Here is a 12,173-nt window from a genome sequence, read left to right on the forward strand (position 1 = left end):
GAATTAAGGTTGCATGAGGAATCTTAGATTGGTCATTTCCTAACTTTTTTTGCATGATTCCCTTATCAATTTTAGCATTTTTTAAACATAATTTTTGTGTGCAATTTCCTGGGGTTTTAAAAAAGCAAACTGAAAAAAAGAGAATTTCTATCGTTCGGCATCATATTGACATCTAGATGGGTCGTCATCAGGGTTGTAACCTTTCGATCCACAGCATAGACCTCTGGCAGTTGAGCTAACAGCCTGATAGCAATAGTATCTTGTTGTCCTCTGTGGGCCAGACATTGGAGGGAGATGAGAGGCACACTTTGCTAGTGGGTTTCACAGCTATTTACTGACTGCAGAGGAATACTTGAGAATCTTGGGTTCTGGAGGAGAGCGTGCTTTAGTGGGAACAGACTTTTCTGCCTGTTTGTTCCACCTGCCTGACATGTGTTCCTGTCTACTCCAGCCTGTCCTTATTCCAGTCCTGTCTCTTGCCCTTTGCCCACCCCAAACCCCACTCCTTGTCCCACTCAACTTTGTCCAGCCAATCTGTCCCTTCCCCATGCTCCCTAGCTCCTTTTCTGCTCCCTGTCTTCCCTCCCAGTTCCAATCAAAGTTCCCTCAAGCCTGATCTAACACATTGAAGTCAATGGAAAGACAGTTTCAGTGAGTGTTAAATCAGGTGCCAAAGTGTTTGTGCCTTGAGATCCTTAGATAAAAAGAAATTCACACAACACAGGGATGGGTGCTGTGTTAGAATTTAGATTGTTGCTTCTGGTGTTATAAAATAAATGTTCAGGACTAATAAGTAATATTAGGCCGATTGATTTACAAAGAGACACATTTGAAAATGAGATGTGAACTGAACTATGGTAGCTTGCTTTAAATGGTCTTAAATATGAAATCTTATATGATTTAACCACCTTCGTGAAGTGAGTGTGTACTTTGGTTGTTTTTTTTTTTGAGAGTTCTTTGATGCAATAATATAATTTCAATATTTTTAAATAGTATTAGTTTCTCAGTATAGAGAGATTCCCTATCCATCTTCCCAAACTTAAAAATGTACCTTTAAGATTCTAGTGTTTATCGTGCCTTGCGATTCCTTTGATGTTTAAACCCCCTAATTTGAAACTGAATATAGTTAGGTCTGCACTGTTAATGACAAATGGTTCCTCCCTGATTTGGTATAAAATATAATATTTCCCAAGAATGAGTTACTTAATCCTGTTGTCATTTAGTACATGAAATTAAACAATATTTCTGTGTTTTCTTATTCTAAATCTCACCTCTCTCGTTTCCATCTGAAGAAAAAAAGACTTGTTTTTGTAGTTAACATATTTAGGAAATTAAAAATATCCTAAAATGCATAAAACTTTCAAGGACTTTATTAAAATGTCATAGTTAAGTAATGAATAGTTCCTTCTCCATGGGATTTAGCAAACTCCTATTAAACTGAGGTTGCATTGATCAGAAATCTGACTTGACAACTGTGTGGCCTTTAAATAAAGAATATAGCAGCAGCCTAATTTTCCAATAAATTCCTAAGGGTTCTGATCTCTTTAATGTTCTATATTGTCATTTTTGTATAGTAATAATTTCTTAAGATAGTCCCAAGGGAAAGCCCTCCCTGTATTTTAACAGTGCGTGTTTAAATTACTGCAGCTGAAGTACGGATTGCTTGATGGCAGTACAATTGGGACAAAATAAGTATGACTTTCTCAATATTTTTATTAGATGGTCTCACAGAAACTCGAGGCTACAGTTAAAATTTCTATTGTTACTCTTCTAGGCTGAACTTGATTGGGAATCTAGCAGAATAATTGGATTTACTTTCAGATTCAAATGCAGTATTTGATGCTGCAATTGTGGGATTGCAGAATAATTGGAAATTGAAAACCTTTTCCTCCAGGAAAGTGGAAGCAGAAATGAACTTCTGTTGAGGCCAGATTAATGGTGAGAAAGTAAGAGCGTGCTTACTTTTGCTGTGGAGGCTTAAGTCTGCTTGCTGTGTGGTACAGGATTAAGTGCAATTCCTGGCACCTAATTTCATGCTATTGACAATATTTAAAATAATTCAAGTTGTGTGTTTCTGTCTAGTTTTCATAGCCCTATATCAACTCTAAAAGAGTGTTAAAGTTTCAAATTCATCCTATTTCCATTGGCACTGCATAATTAGATAGAAATTAGCCATTTAAAAAAGGTTAATTTAATATTGCATTCTCCCATTAATGTTCCCTTTCCTCATGTTGCATAACAAATAATTAAGAGTTCAACGTAATTTAGCATTGACTCTTTTGATGGTATCTTTTGGTGGCATAGTGCTATTAGCTGGAATGCAATATGCGGTCCTTTATGTTTTGAGTGCGGTGGAGGAGGATCTTGATGGGCAGCACTCCTACAGAAGATACCCTACTGTAGGGACCGGAGAGGACTGTCTACTGGGATAGTTGTAGCTCTTTAAAGTTTTTTGGACTGCCTTTTTTGGATTGCTATTTGGACTGCCTCTTGCCTCTGAGGCATTGCATACTTTCCCCCCTAACCAGTCTAGCTGCCAAATGTACAATTTAGCTTGCTTCCTCTAAGGGAGAATGTGCTTCCAAGGCTTTTCCACCTGGTATATCTATTTTAGAAAAGCAATCTTTCTAAACAGTTGAATCTGCATCTCCATTTCTACTTTTCTGTGGCAGACTGTTCTGCATGGCCTCCCGTTCTAAATCTGTAGTTTGAGAGAGTGACAAGTGTCTACTATACTGAAAAAAGCCTCTTGTTTTGAGGGAAGTATTGGGAAGCCAAGTCTCTTCTTGTTACAGGCAGAGTTTACTTCCAAGCCACTTGCAAAACATTTGCAGTATGAAGTGCTTTTTATGCCACGTTGAGTGAGATTATCTAGAAGCTTTATTACACAAGGGTTTTCTGTATTCACTTCCTTGACAAAGTTAAATTCTGTTTCTTCTGTATAAATGCTTCTATTGAATTAATGAGATTGAATGAACTCAAAGGGGTGGCTGATTTATATCTTTGTTTGAAATTCAGGCTGTTACAATCCTTTTCTATTTCAGACCTTAACTAAAGCTTTTAGTGTCATTAGTGGCAGCAAAATAGTGGGACATTTAAATATTTGCTTCTCTCCAATTGAAAATAATGAGGATGTAGAAGATAAACTTTGAAAAATAGAATAAAAATGTGTAACTTACACTTTACTGCATTTTTCTCAATTAGCAGCTGTACATTGAAAATTACATTCTGAATCGTTTTTTTTTTTACAAAGTGGGCTGTCAGTCTCTTTCACTAGTACAGTCAGTTTCAAGTTCTGAATTAATTATTTATTTGTTCAGCAGTAAATACTTGGACCATAGGAAAAAATAGAATAAAATAACTCGTATGTAAAGTGAACCACTGCTGCATTTCTTTGTTTATAGTCCACCCTCAATTATTAACCAGCTATACTTTTGGCATGCAAGCCACGGTCAGATCTATGATGATGGTGGATATGTGGTTAGAGATGCCTAATATAGACAGAAAGTAATGTAGAAGCTGTGGGTTATAAATTATTTAATATATTGTATTGATTGGCCTATATTTCACTTGGCCACACATTCCCCTCATGCTGGAAAACTAGTTTTCCTATTGCAGTGTTACTGATGTATGTGTTAGATACTACCTTTGTGGTAATTCTCTTTACAGGTTACTGCTTTTAGTTTTGAAGATAAAACATAGTAATATTTATGAATGTTTATTTTTATCATTTGTTTCATGTGTGAAATGGGTTATCTTCTTTTAAATTTGGTAATGTACTACTATTTTTCTCTTACTGTTGTACCTGCAGGGAGAATGAAGTGCTGAAAGTACAACTCAAGAAGTATGTAGGAGCTGTCCAGATGCTGAAAAGAGAAGGTCAAACAGCAGAAGGTAAGGAGAAAATGAGGAGAGAAATCTGTACAGGGAAGACACACAGCATATACCATTCCATCATGATTGACAAAAAGATTGCTGTCCATTAGTGAAGAATATATTGATTATGAGACATCGTAGAAAATATTTTTGAAAAAAAAAAGGCAGCCATGCATTAGTATGAAATATTTTGGCTAATAATAATGTAGAAAGAGGCGAGCTGTTACAGTTGTTTGAGTATTTTAGATAACTAAAATTTTTATGTTTTGCTAAGTTGGTGAGGTACACAATCCACAGAGCCCAAGATCAGGTGTCTTTTTTGTTCCATTATTATTTATACTACTGTAGTGCCCAAAGCATGGTAGGTGGTGTTTAGACTTGTAGGAAGACACAGTCCTCTTAAGAGCTGACAGTTAACTACGTCTCTGTCTAAAGTGGTCATCATTTCTACAGCTGAGTTAAGTACTGTCTGAAAATGCTTTTTGTTTTATGCTTATTTGTGACTTTGTGCTGTAGAAAATGAAAAACTAACTTGTACAACTAAAAAAGTTTAAAAGAGCACCTTGGAGAGTGCTTCAGCTGCAAGTCCAGAGCAAAAGGACAGTGCTTAAGGCACTTAATTTTCTTTTTTGTCAGGGACTGTCTTTGTTATATTGTTACAGTGCATAGTACAATAGAGTCCAGGTTCATGATGAGAGCTCCTAAACTCTGATAATAATGAGGAAGAAATCTTTAAGTGGCATCTCCCAATCTGGGAGATGCTGCAAGGCATCCTCACTAGAAGAATAGGTCTAGGTTACTTCTCCTTGACAAGACAATTTTTCTCCATTAGGAATATAGATAAAAATGTTGTCTTTCACTTTTCAAGGAGAGGAGCGTCAAGATCTCAGAGTTTTAGAATTATATTTATATATAAGGTGATGGCACACTTTTGAGGTATGTTTATATGAACTTGTGCCCATTATGTTGACAGAGGAATGGTTGTAAAGAAAGATGATTGACTAGATTGCTGTTGATGATTCAGCTTGGGAGTAGAGAGTAAGTGTTTTCTATTTCAGATATTTGGGAAGTGCTCATAGTACTATGCTGGAGACCATTTAAATACCTAAATAATTGCCAAACTAGGGAATATTTTTTGGTAGACCAAAAAATGTATGATACAGTAGAACATTGATGTTTACATACACTAATCTTATGAGTGACCAGTTAAATGAACCATTTTTTCCTAAAATTGATGCCAGTGAAGAACACATTGACATCCTTTCACATTCTGATGCCTTCAATGCACTGGACATCATCTTGAAAGACAAGACAGTGATGCAGTGCATCATACTGTCATGTATGCATCATGCCTACTGTAATTTTGAGATATTCAATATTACAGATTTTTGTTCTGTTTTATGAACTCCTCAGTACCCAGTTGGTGCCTATAATAAAGACTCTGCTGTCGTTAGAATGGGGCAGGTTTCATCTCCAGCAAGCTAACATGTTTGTAAGCTTAGTTTCTCTGATGTTATCGGTGTTCAGTAAGACCCTATTTTATTTTGAATTAAGCAAATTGTGGCTAATGAGGAGATCAGGGTGTTTTTAAACGTTGTGTTGTTTTTTGTTTTCAGTCATCCTCCTCCTAGTGGCACACAAAATTCCTCAGTCTATTTGGCCCTTGATAGAATGTGGGCGAGATTGGTGTGGGAGTCAGCATTTATCTCTTTATAACAGGGGTAGGCAACCTAGGCCACGCATGCCAAAGGCAGCACGCGAACTGATTTTCCGTGCACACACCCTGCTTGGGTCCTGGCCACCGGTCCGGGGGGCTCTGCATTTTAATTTAATTTTAAATGAAGGTTCTTAAACATTTTAAAAACCTTATTTACTTTACATACAACACTAGTTTAGTTGTGTATTATAGACTTATAGAAAGAGACCTTCTAAAAACCTTAAAATGTATTACTGGCGTGTGAAACCTTAAATTAGAGTGAATAAATGAAGACGCGGCACATCACTTCTGAAAGGTTGCCGACCCCTGCTTTATCATATCCTTAAAAACGTGTGTGTGCGCCAGTACTAGATCTGACTTGCATTAAGCTCAGAAGTGTGGCTTTGATGAAAGGTTTAATAGTAAGGTAAAATGGATGCCTAGAAGACTACACTTTTGTTGGTAAAGTAGTTTCATCCTCCAGTAGATCTGCTGTGCTTACACCTTTAAATAACTCATAGAGGTTGATTGTGAAGCTTCTCCTATTTGTCACATGTATATCATATTGTTCTATAAAGGGACATTTGGAGAAGCTGAGATTTGTTTGATTTTTTGAGTGTCCTATGTGGAACTGAAAATTAGATTCCTTTGCAGTGTAGTATAAGACTGGGGAAAAAATGTCTGGCTTTTTTAATTGAAACTTTTTTTTTATTGGAGAACTAAAGTAGCAGGGGAAAAATTCTTGACAGGCTGTAAAAACCTTTTCAGTGCTCTTTTAAGTACTTTAAATATGGAAGTATTTTCCATTGACATACACAACTTGAATCCTTACATTTTGAGTCTTTTTTCCTGGCATCCTTTGTGAATGAAAGAATTTGATTACTCTTGTAGTGAAATTCTTTAACTCAGTATTGTGGTGTAGTGTTTTTCAGATATCAAAGTCTGACCTTACTGGAAGAGAGGTAAATGTACAGCTACTAGGGCGGTCAATTAATCACCGTTAACTCAAAACATATTAACTCGATTAAAAAAATTAATCATGATTAGTCAGTTTTAATTGTGCTGTTTAAACAGTGATAGAATACCAATTTAAATTTCTTATAAATATTTTTGGATGTTTTTCTACATTTTCAAATATATTGATTTAAATTGCAACACAAAATACAAAGTGTACTGTGCTCACTTTATATTATTTTTATTACAAATATTTGCACTGTAAAAAAGATAAAAAGAAATAGTATTTTTTCAATTCACCTCATACAAGTACGGTAGTGCCACTTAGAAATGTAGAATTTCTTTTACATACCTGCACTCAAAAACAAAATAATGTAAAACTTTAGAGCCTACACATCCACTTAGTCCTATTTTCTTGTTCAGCCAGTTGCTAAGACAGACAAGTTTACGAGAGATAATGCTGCCCACTACCTATTTACAATGTCACTTGAAAGCGAGAACAGGCGTTGGCATGACACTGTTGTGCTCGGCGTTGCAAGATAGTTACATGTCAGATATGCTAATCATTCGTGTGCCCCTTCATGCTTCAACCTGTAGATTGTATCTTTTGTTTATCTTTTTTTACAGTGCAAATATTTGTAATAAAAATAATATAAAATGAGCATTCTACACATTGTGTTCTGCATTGTAATTGAAATCAATATTCTTAAAAATGTAGAAAACATCCAAAAATATTTATTATAAATTTAAATTGATATTCTGTTGTTTAACAGTGTGATTAAAACTGCAATTAATCATGATTAATTTTTTTAATCATTTGACAGCCCTAACAACTATATTCATTCTAAGCTAGGAATTACTTGAAAAAAGATCAAATGAAATGGAAGATCCTGTATTTATTAAACAGTCTACAAATAAAATCTGTTCGTGTTGTGGTTATTGATTGAAATATTATAATAACCTGTGTCAGAAGTATTTTCCCATAATTATTTCAGGAAAGTGAGTCAGAAAAAATCCTATTCTAATGTTTGTAATTCTCAGTATCCATGTGAATAATTAATAGATAGTGCTTTTATAAAGTTTGGTAAGGCTGGATGTGGGTTGTGCATTTAAGGTGTTCTGTGAATCAACCAGTAAACTATGGACAATGCTTACAGTTTTGGTAACCTCTTAGCATACATTTCTTCTTTGAGTAGTGTCCCTGTGGGTGCTCTACTTGAGGTGTGTCTGCATCCTTGCTCTTCTGATTGGAGATCTTTGGTAGCAGTGTCCGTTCAGCCTATGCATGCTCTTTCCCTCCCTTGTGTTGTGCCTCCAGGCTAATTAGCATTGTATGGGCGAGCCACCTTTAATTCGTTTTTAACTGCCCCTGGCTAGAGATGGAGCAATTAGCACTCTGATTCCAACACTATCTTTGGCTCCACAGTGTTTTCATCCATAACAGACTTGACTCTGAAGCCCCAACCTCCCATTGGGGATACTGCTCGGGGAGTCACCTACAATGGAGCACCCAGAGGGACGCTACTTGAAGAAGAAGAAGAGGAAGTTATTCACCTTGTTCAGTAACTGTGGTCTTTGAGATGTGTGTCCTTATGTGTGCTCTACAACCCACCCTCCTCCCCTCTACTTCAGAGTTCTCGATGGAGTCTTTGCAGTAGAAACTGAGGGTGATTTGCCCATGCAATGATAATTAGCCTCGAGGCACAACACGAGGGAGGGAAAGAGTATGCGCGGGCCGAATGGATGGATACTGCTACCAAAAATCTCTGACCAGAAGCGCAGGGATGTAGATGCAATCATAGGGGGACACATCTCAAAGACCATCGTTACTACACAAGGTGAGTAACTTCCTTTTCTCCGTTGTAATTTTTCTGGTGGTCCCACTGAGAAGTTAGGCCACATTCCCAGTGTTTGTGACCTGAATGTGCATCACTAAGGAAAATATTGTTGAGATATTAGCATTAAATTGTGATATGACTGAAATAACTTGGCTAGAAAATAGTAGGCCCTGAAGCTCATGCTTCATAGCTTCAGCTAGTCTCCTGTAGGGGGGTCAAGAAAAGATTTCCTCTCCTCTCCTGCTTCCAATGTATTTTGGGGTTTTTTGGTCTCCTTTATCTTAAGCATCAGAGAGGGCCACAGCTAGAAACGGGACACTGAACAGGATGGGCCAGTGCTCTGAGGTGGCACTGAGAATTCTCTCTCTCCTGTGCTTAGCTGGCTGGTTCTTGCTCACACGCTCAGGGGCTAACTGATCGCCATATGTGGGATTGAGAAGGAATTTTCCCCAAGGTCAGATTGGCAGTTACCTTGTTTTTTGGTTGTTGTTGTTTTTTGTCTTATTCTGCAGCATGGAGTACAGGTCACTTGCCAGGATTATCTGGGTATATCTCACTTAATCAGTTCCCTACCATTGCAGGGGCCTTGGTACACCTCAGTTCCTCCTTTCCTCGAAAAGTGTTTTCGTCACAGCTAATGCTGATCACATACTACCCTCTATTCTCTGTCATCATCGGATTGAGGAATACTGTGAGGCTGAGAGCTTGGGGTACAGGGCAGGAGAATAAATCTTCTTAAAGCAAAATAATTGCTAGTAGTAGAGGTAGTAAATTGCAGCTGCAGTGGTAAATGACAAAAAAAAGTATGAAAAGTTAACTCATATAACGCAAATCATGGGGACAGAAATATGTCCTCCTTCCCAAGTGACTTGACCACAGTTCTATTTGCTAGCATCAAGAGTTGTTGCTGTAATTCAATCTCTCGCAGCTCTACACCACACAGAAGAAATCTTTGCCCTTGTAGAGGCTAAGCAGCATTCTGGAGCTGAGTTACCGCATCTATCCTTTGATCCCACATTCGGTAGTTTTTTTTTTTTAAAGGCATTCGCTGAAACCAGTATGCACCAATGACATGTTAAAACTTTGGCAAAAAAGTACTTGCACTGTTGCAACTCTTTCACCTGTTTTAAGGCACTTTTAAATATGGGCTTAAACCATATCATACCTAAAAAGTTGGTCCATGTTCTCTATTAGTGTTAATTGACACAGCTTCATTGCTGTCAGTGAATGGAAGAATGAAAACCAGTATCTTATCTGCGCGTCAAAAATGTTTTGTCCAGTCAACACTGACCAGCAAAAGCTTGTTACCCAAAACTATTTTCAAGACCCAACCTCTAAAGTTGTTTCAGGAGAGACGATGCCTACAACAGGCTCCTAGGATGGTAAAAAAAGACGTATTTTCTACAGCAATATCTCTGTGAATATATTCAGGAATATCTCCTGACTTGAAAGAAAATCTGCCCAGTTGTGAAGGTGGGGAATGTTTTATCTGATTATTTTCTGTTCTGAATATCTTGCTATGAAACACATTTTCTGAGGTCCTCTTGGCCACCTTCACCGTTGTGAAAGAATTGTGGTCTGGACTCTGCATACTCATTCAACTGTATGTTTTCTGGTTGAACTTACCTCATTTTGGGACTAAAATATTAAGATTTGTACAGATACTAATGCTTACTAGGGCTCTGTAATACAATGGTGTGATATTGAACATCTTAAACCAGAGTGAGGTTAATGATCAGTTGAACAGAAGCAACAAAACGAGTAATACCATTTTTGGTCCCATTAATGCATGAGGCTTTTCCCTCACCTCTCTCCTTAGTCCCGATCTGTTACAATGGTGGTGATGGGGAGCGGCTGTTCTCGCTGCCCCACCAAGCTCTAAGGTCAGTGTAAACAACCTATTTGGAAAGTGATTTGTTTGTGTAATAGAAATGTACGCATTATCAAGAAGTGCAACAATCGCTTGTAATTTGAAGTGAAAGGCCCCTTTTCCAAATGGAATTATTTTCCCTTTATGGAAAATATCTTAACTTGAGGGGGAGAAACCTTGTTAGGTGATGGGTATTGTAATTTTCCTATGCTTTGTTGATGGGCATGGTATAGATGGCTCAAGCTATGTCATTTGATATTTCACTTTCACTGGCTAAATCTCATTTACCAGAATTTTATAATAATTTATTTAAAGGTCTTCTGACTTCTGGTTGTGGGAATATAGTGTCACATCCACATTCCCTGGCAGTGGAAGAGCTTGACCTTCCAGTTCATGCTTCACAGAAGTGAGCGTATAAAACACCATTATCTTAAATCCTGTCAAAATTATTGCTTATCTATTTCATGACAGTCAATCTATTGTTCCTTATACAGAATAGTCAACTAGAAAGTTTTGCTTTAATATTTACACATCACCTGTTGCAGTGTGGAACCTATTAATAATTCATTGAATCTTTGGAACTGTAAATAATATAGTACATGTCATTGCAAAAAATTCCAGTTTCTTAAAGTAATTGTTGTGGTTAATTTTACACTTCAGAGCCGAATTCAAGATCTATTTGATTCCTGGATACAGACAGGTTTGGACAATTACATTACTGCCAAAACAGCTGTATTTTGACTTGAGCGAGGTCCCATGAAGCACTCCTTGTACCAGGCAAAGTGGGGAGCAGAGGAGGGAACATGTTCTGCTAAAATGCTCTGACCACATTACTTGATGTCTGTTTAGACTTCTGATTATCTTTATTCTGTGGAAAGCTGGAATGAGAACATTGTCCATTTAAAATTGCAGTTGAATCATGAAGCTATTACACAAAATTTTATATATTTTCAAGGAGTTATTCTGATATTTCAGCCTGTTTCTTAAATTTGCCTCCCATTTTGGGGCTGACACTATTTTAGAATTGATCTTTGACAGAGTTAGACTATAGTGTGAAACAGTAAATTCTAAGACCAAAATGACTGAAGTTGAAGGTATTTTTCCTCCTACATACCGTTAGTAAATGGAAATCTTCAAGAGGTGTATTGTTTAAATGTGTTCACAACCCACCCTTCTTTCCCCACTGCTGTTGAGTCTAATAACCTGAACTTGCAGGATCGAAGGGTTGGTTAGGCTCCAGCTTAGCCCCCTTTATACCTTCAAGGAGGGGAGGGGATCGAGGCCATCAAGAGCAGGTGTGACCAATTGACATTGCTGACTAAAGCATTCTACTCTCCGGGACACGCACCTCAGAAGAAAATGTAAAAAACACATCTTGAAGAATTCCAGGTTAAAGATAAGTAACTTTCCTTTCTGTGTTTTTTTAAATGAATTTATATTCTTTTGTTTTAGAGATTATCTATCCCAAGCCCCTCTTTTGATTTTGGAGAATGAAGTTCACAGAACAAAAACAATATGAGCAGCAGTAGTTCTTGTTTCCCCCTTTCTGAAAGAACCAGCTCTAAGGATGAAAAGATAGTTTAGTCTCTGTGCCCATTATCCCTGGTGGCTCTTCTGACCCTGCCAAAGGGTACCAGTTAGTTTTGCAGTTTGGACAGTTGTCCACAAGGGTCTGGATTGAGACCTACACTGAGATGATTTTATGTGCGAGTACATCACCGAACTGTCATTAAATAGTAGCATCTTTTGATCATTACTGTCCTGTGTTGAGCTGTAGGATGAAAATTTCATTTCTAAAATCTGCCAGTTAACGTGAGATTGAACCATATCTTTTTTTTTTTTTTTTTTGCGGGGCAGGGAGTGTAAGTAATTCAGCATCTCTGGTGCAAGCTGTACTACTACTATTTCTGAGATAAATATTTAATCGAATAGACTTTGT

At 37.3% G+C, this 12,173-nt stretch overlaps 1 protein-coding gene across 3 annotated transcripts in view; it reads left to right on the forward strand.

Annotated features, from left to right (window-relative positions):
* The window catches only part of SNX29 (sorting nexin 29), a 435,642-nt gene that overhangs the window by 126,677 nt on the left and 296,792 nt on the right, over window positions 1–12,173 (forward strand). For all 3 annotated transcript variants that reach the window (XM_048866549.2, XM_075132756.1, XM_048866552.2), the window contains one exon: window positions 3,812–3,894. In XM_048866549.2, the coding sequence (XP_048722506.2) occupies window positions 3,812–3,894 (83 nt within the window). The remainder of the gene's footprint in view (window positions 1–3,811; window positions 3,895–12,173) is intronic.

The sequence above is a fragment of the Caretta caretta genome, chromosome 10, assembly GCF_965140235.1.
Source record: "Caretta caretta isolate rCarCar2 chromosome 10, rCarCar1.hap1, whole genome shotgun sequence".
In the NCBI taxonomy this organism is placed as follows: Eukaryota; Metazoa; Chordata; order Testudines; family Cheloniidae; genus Caretta; species Caretta caretta.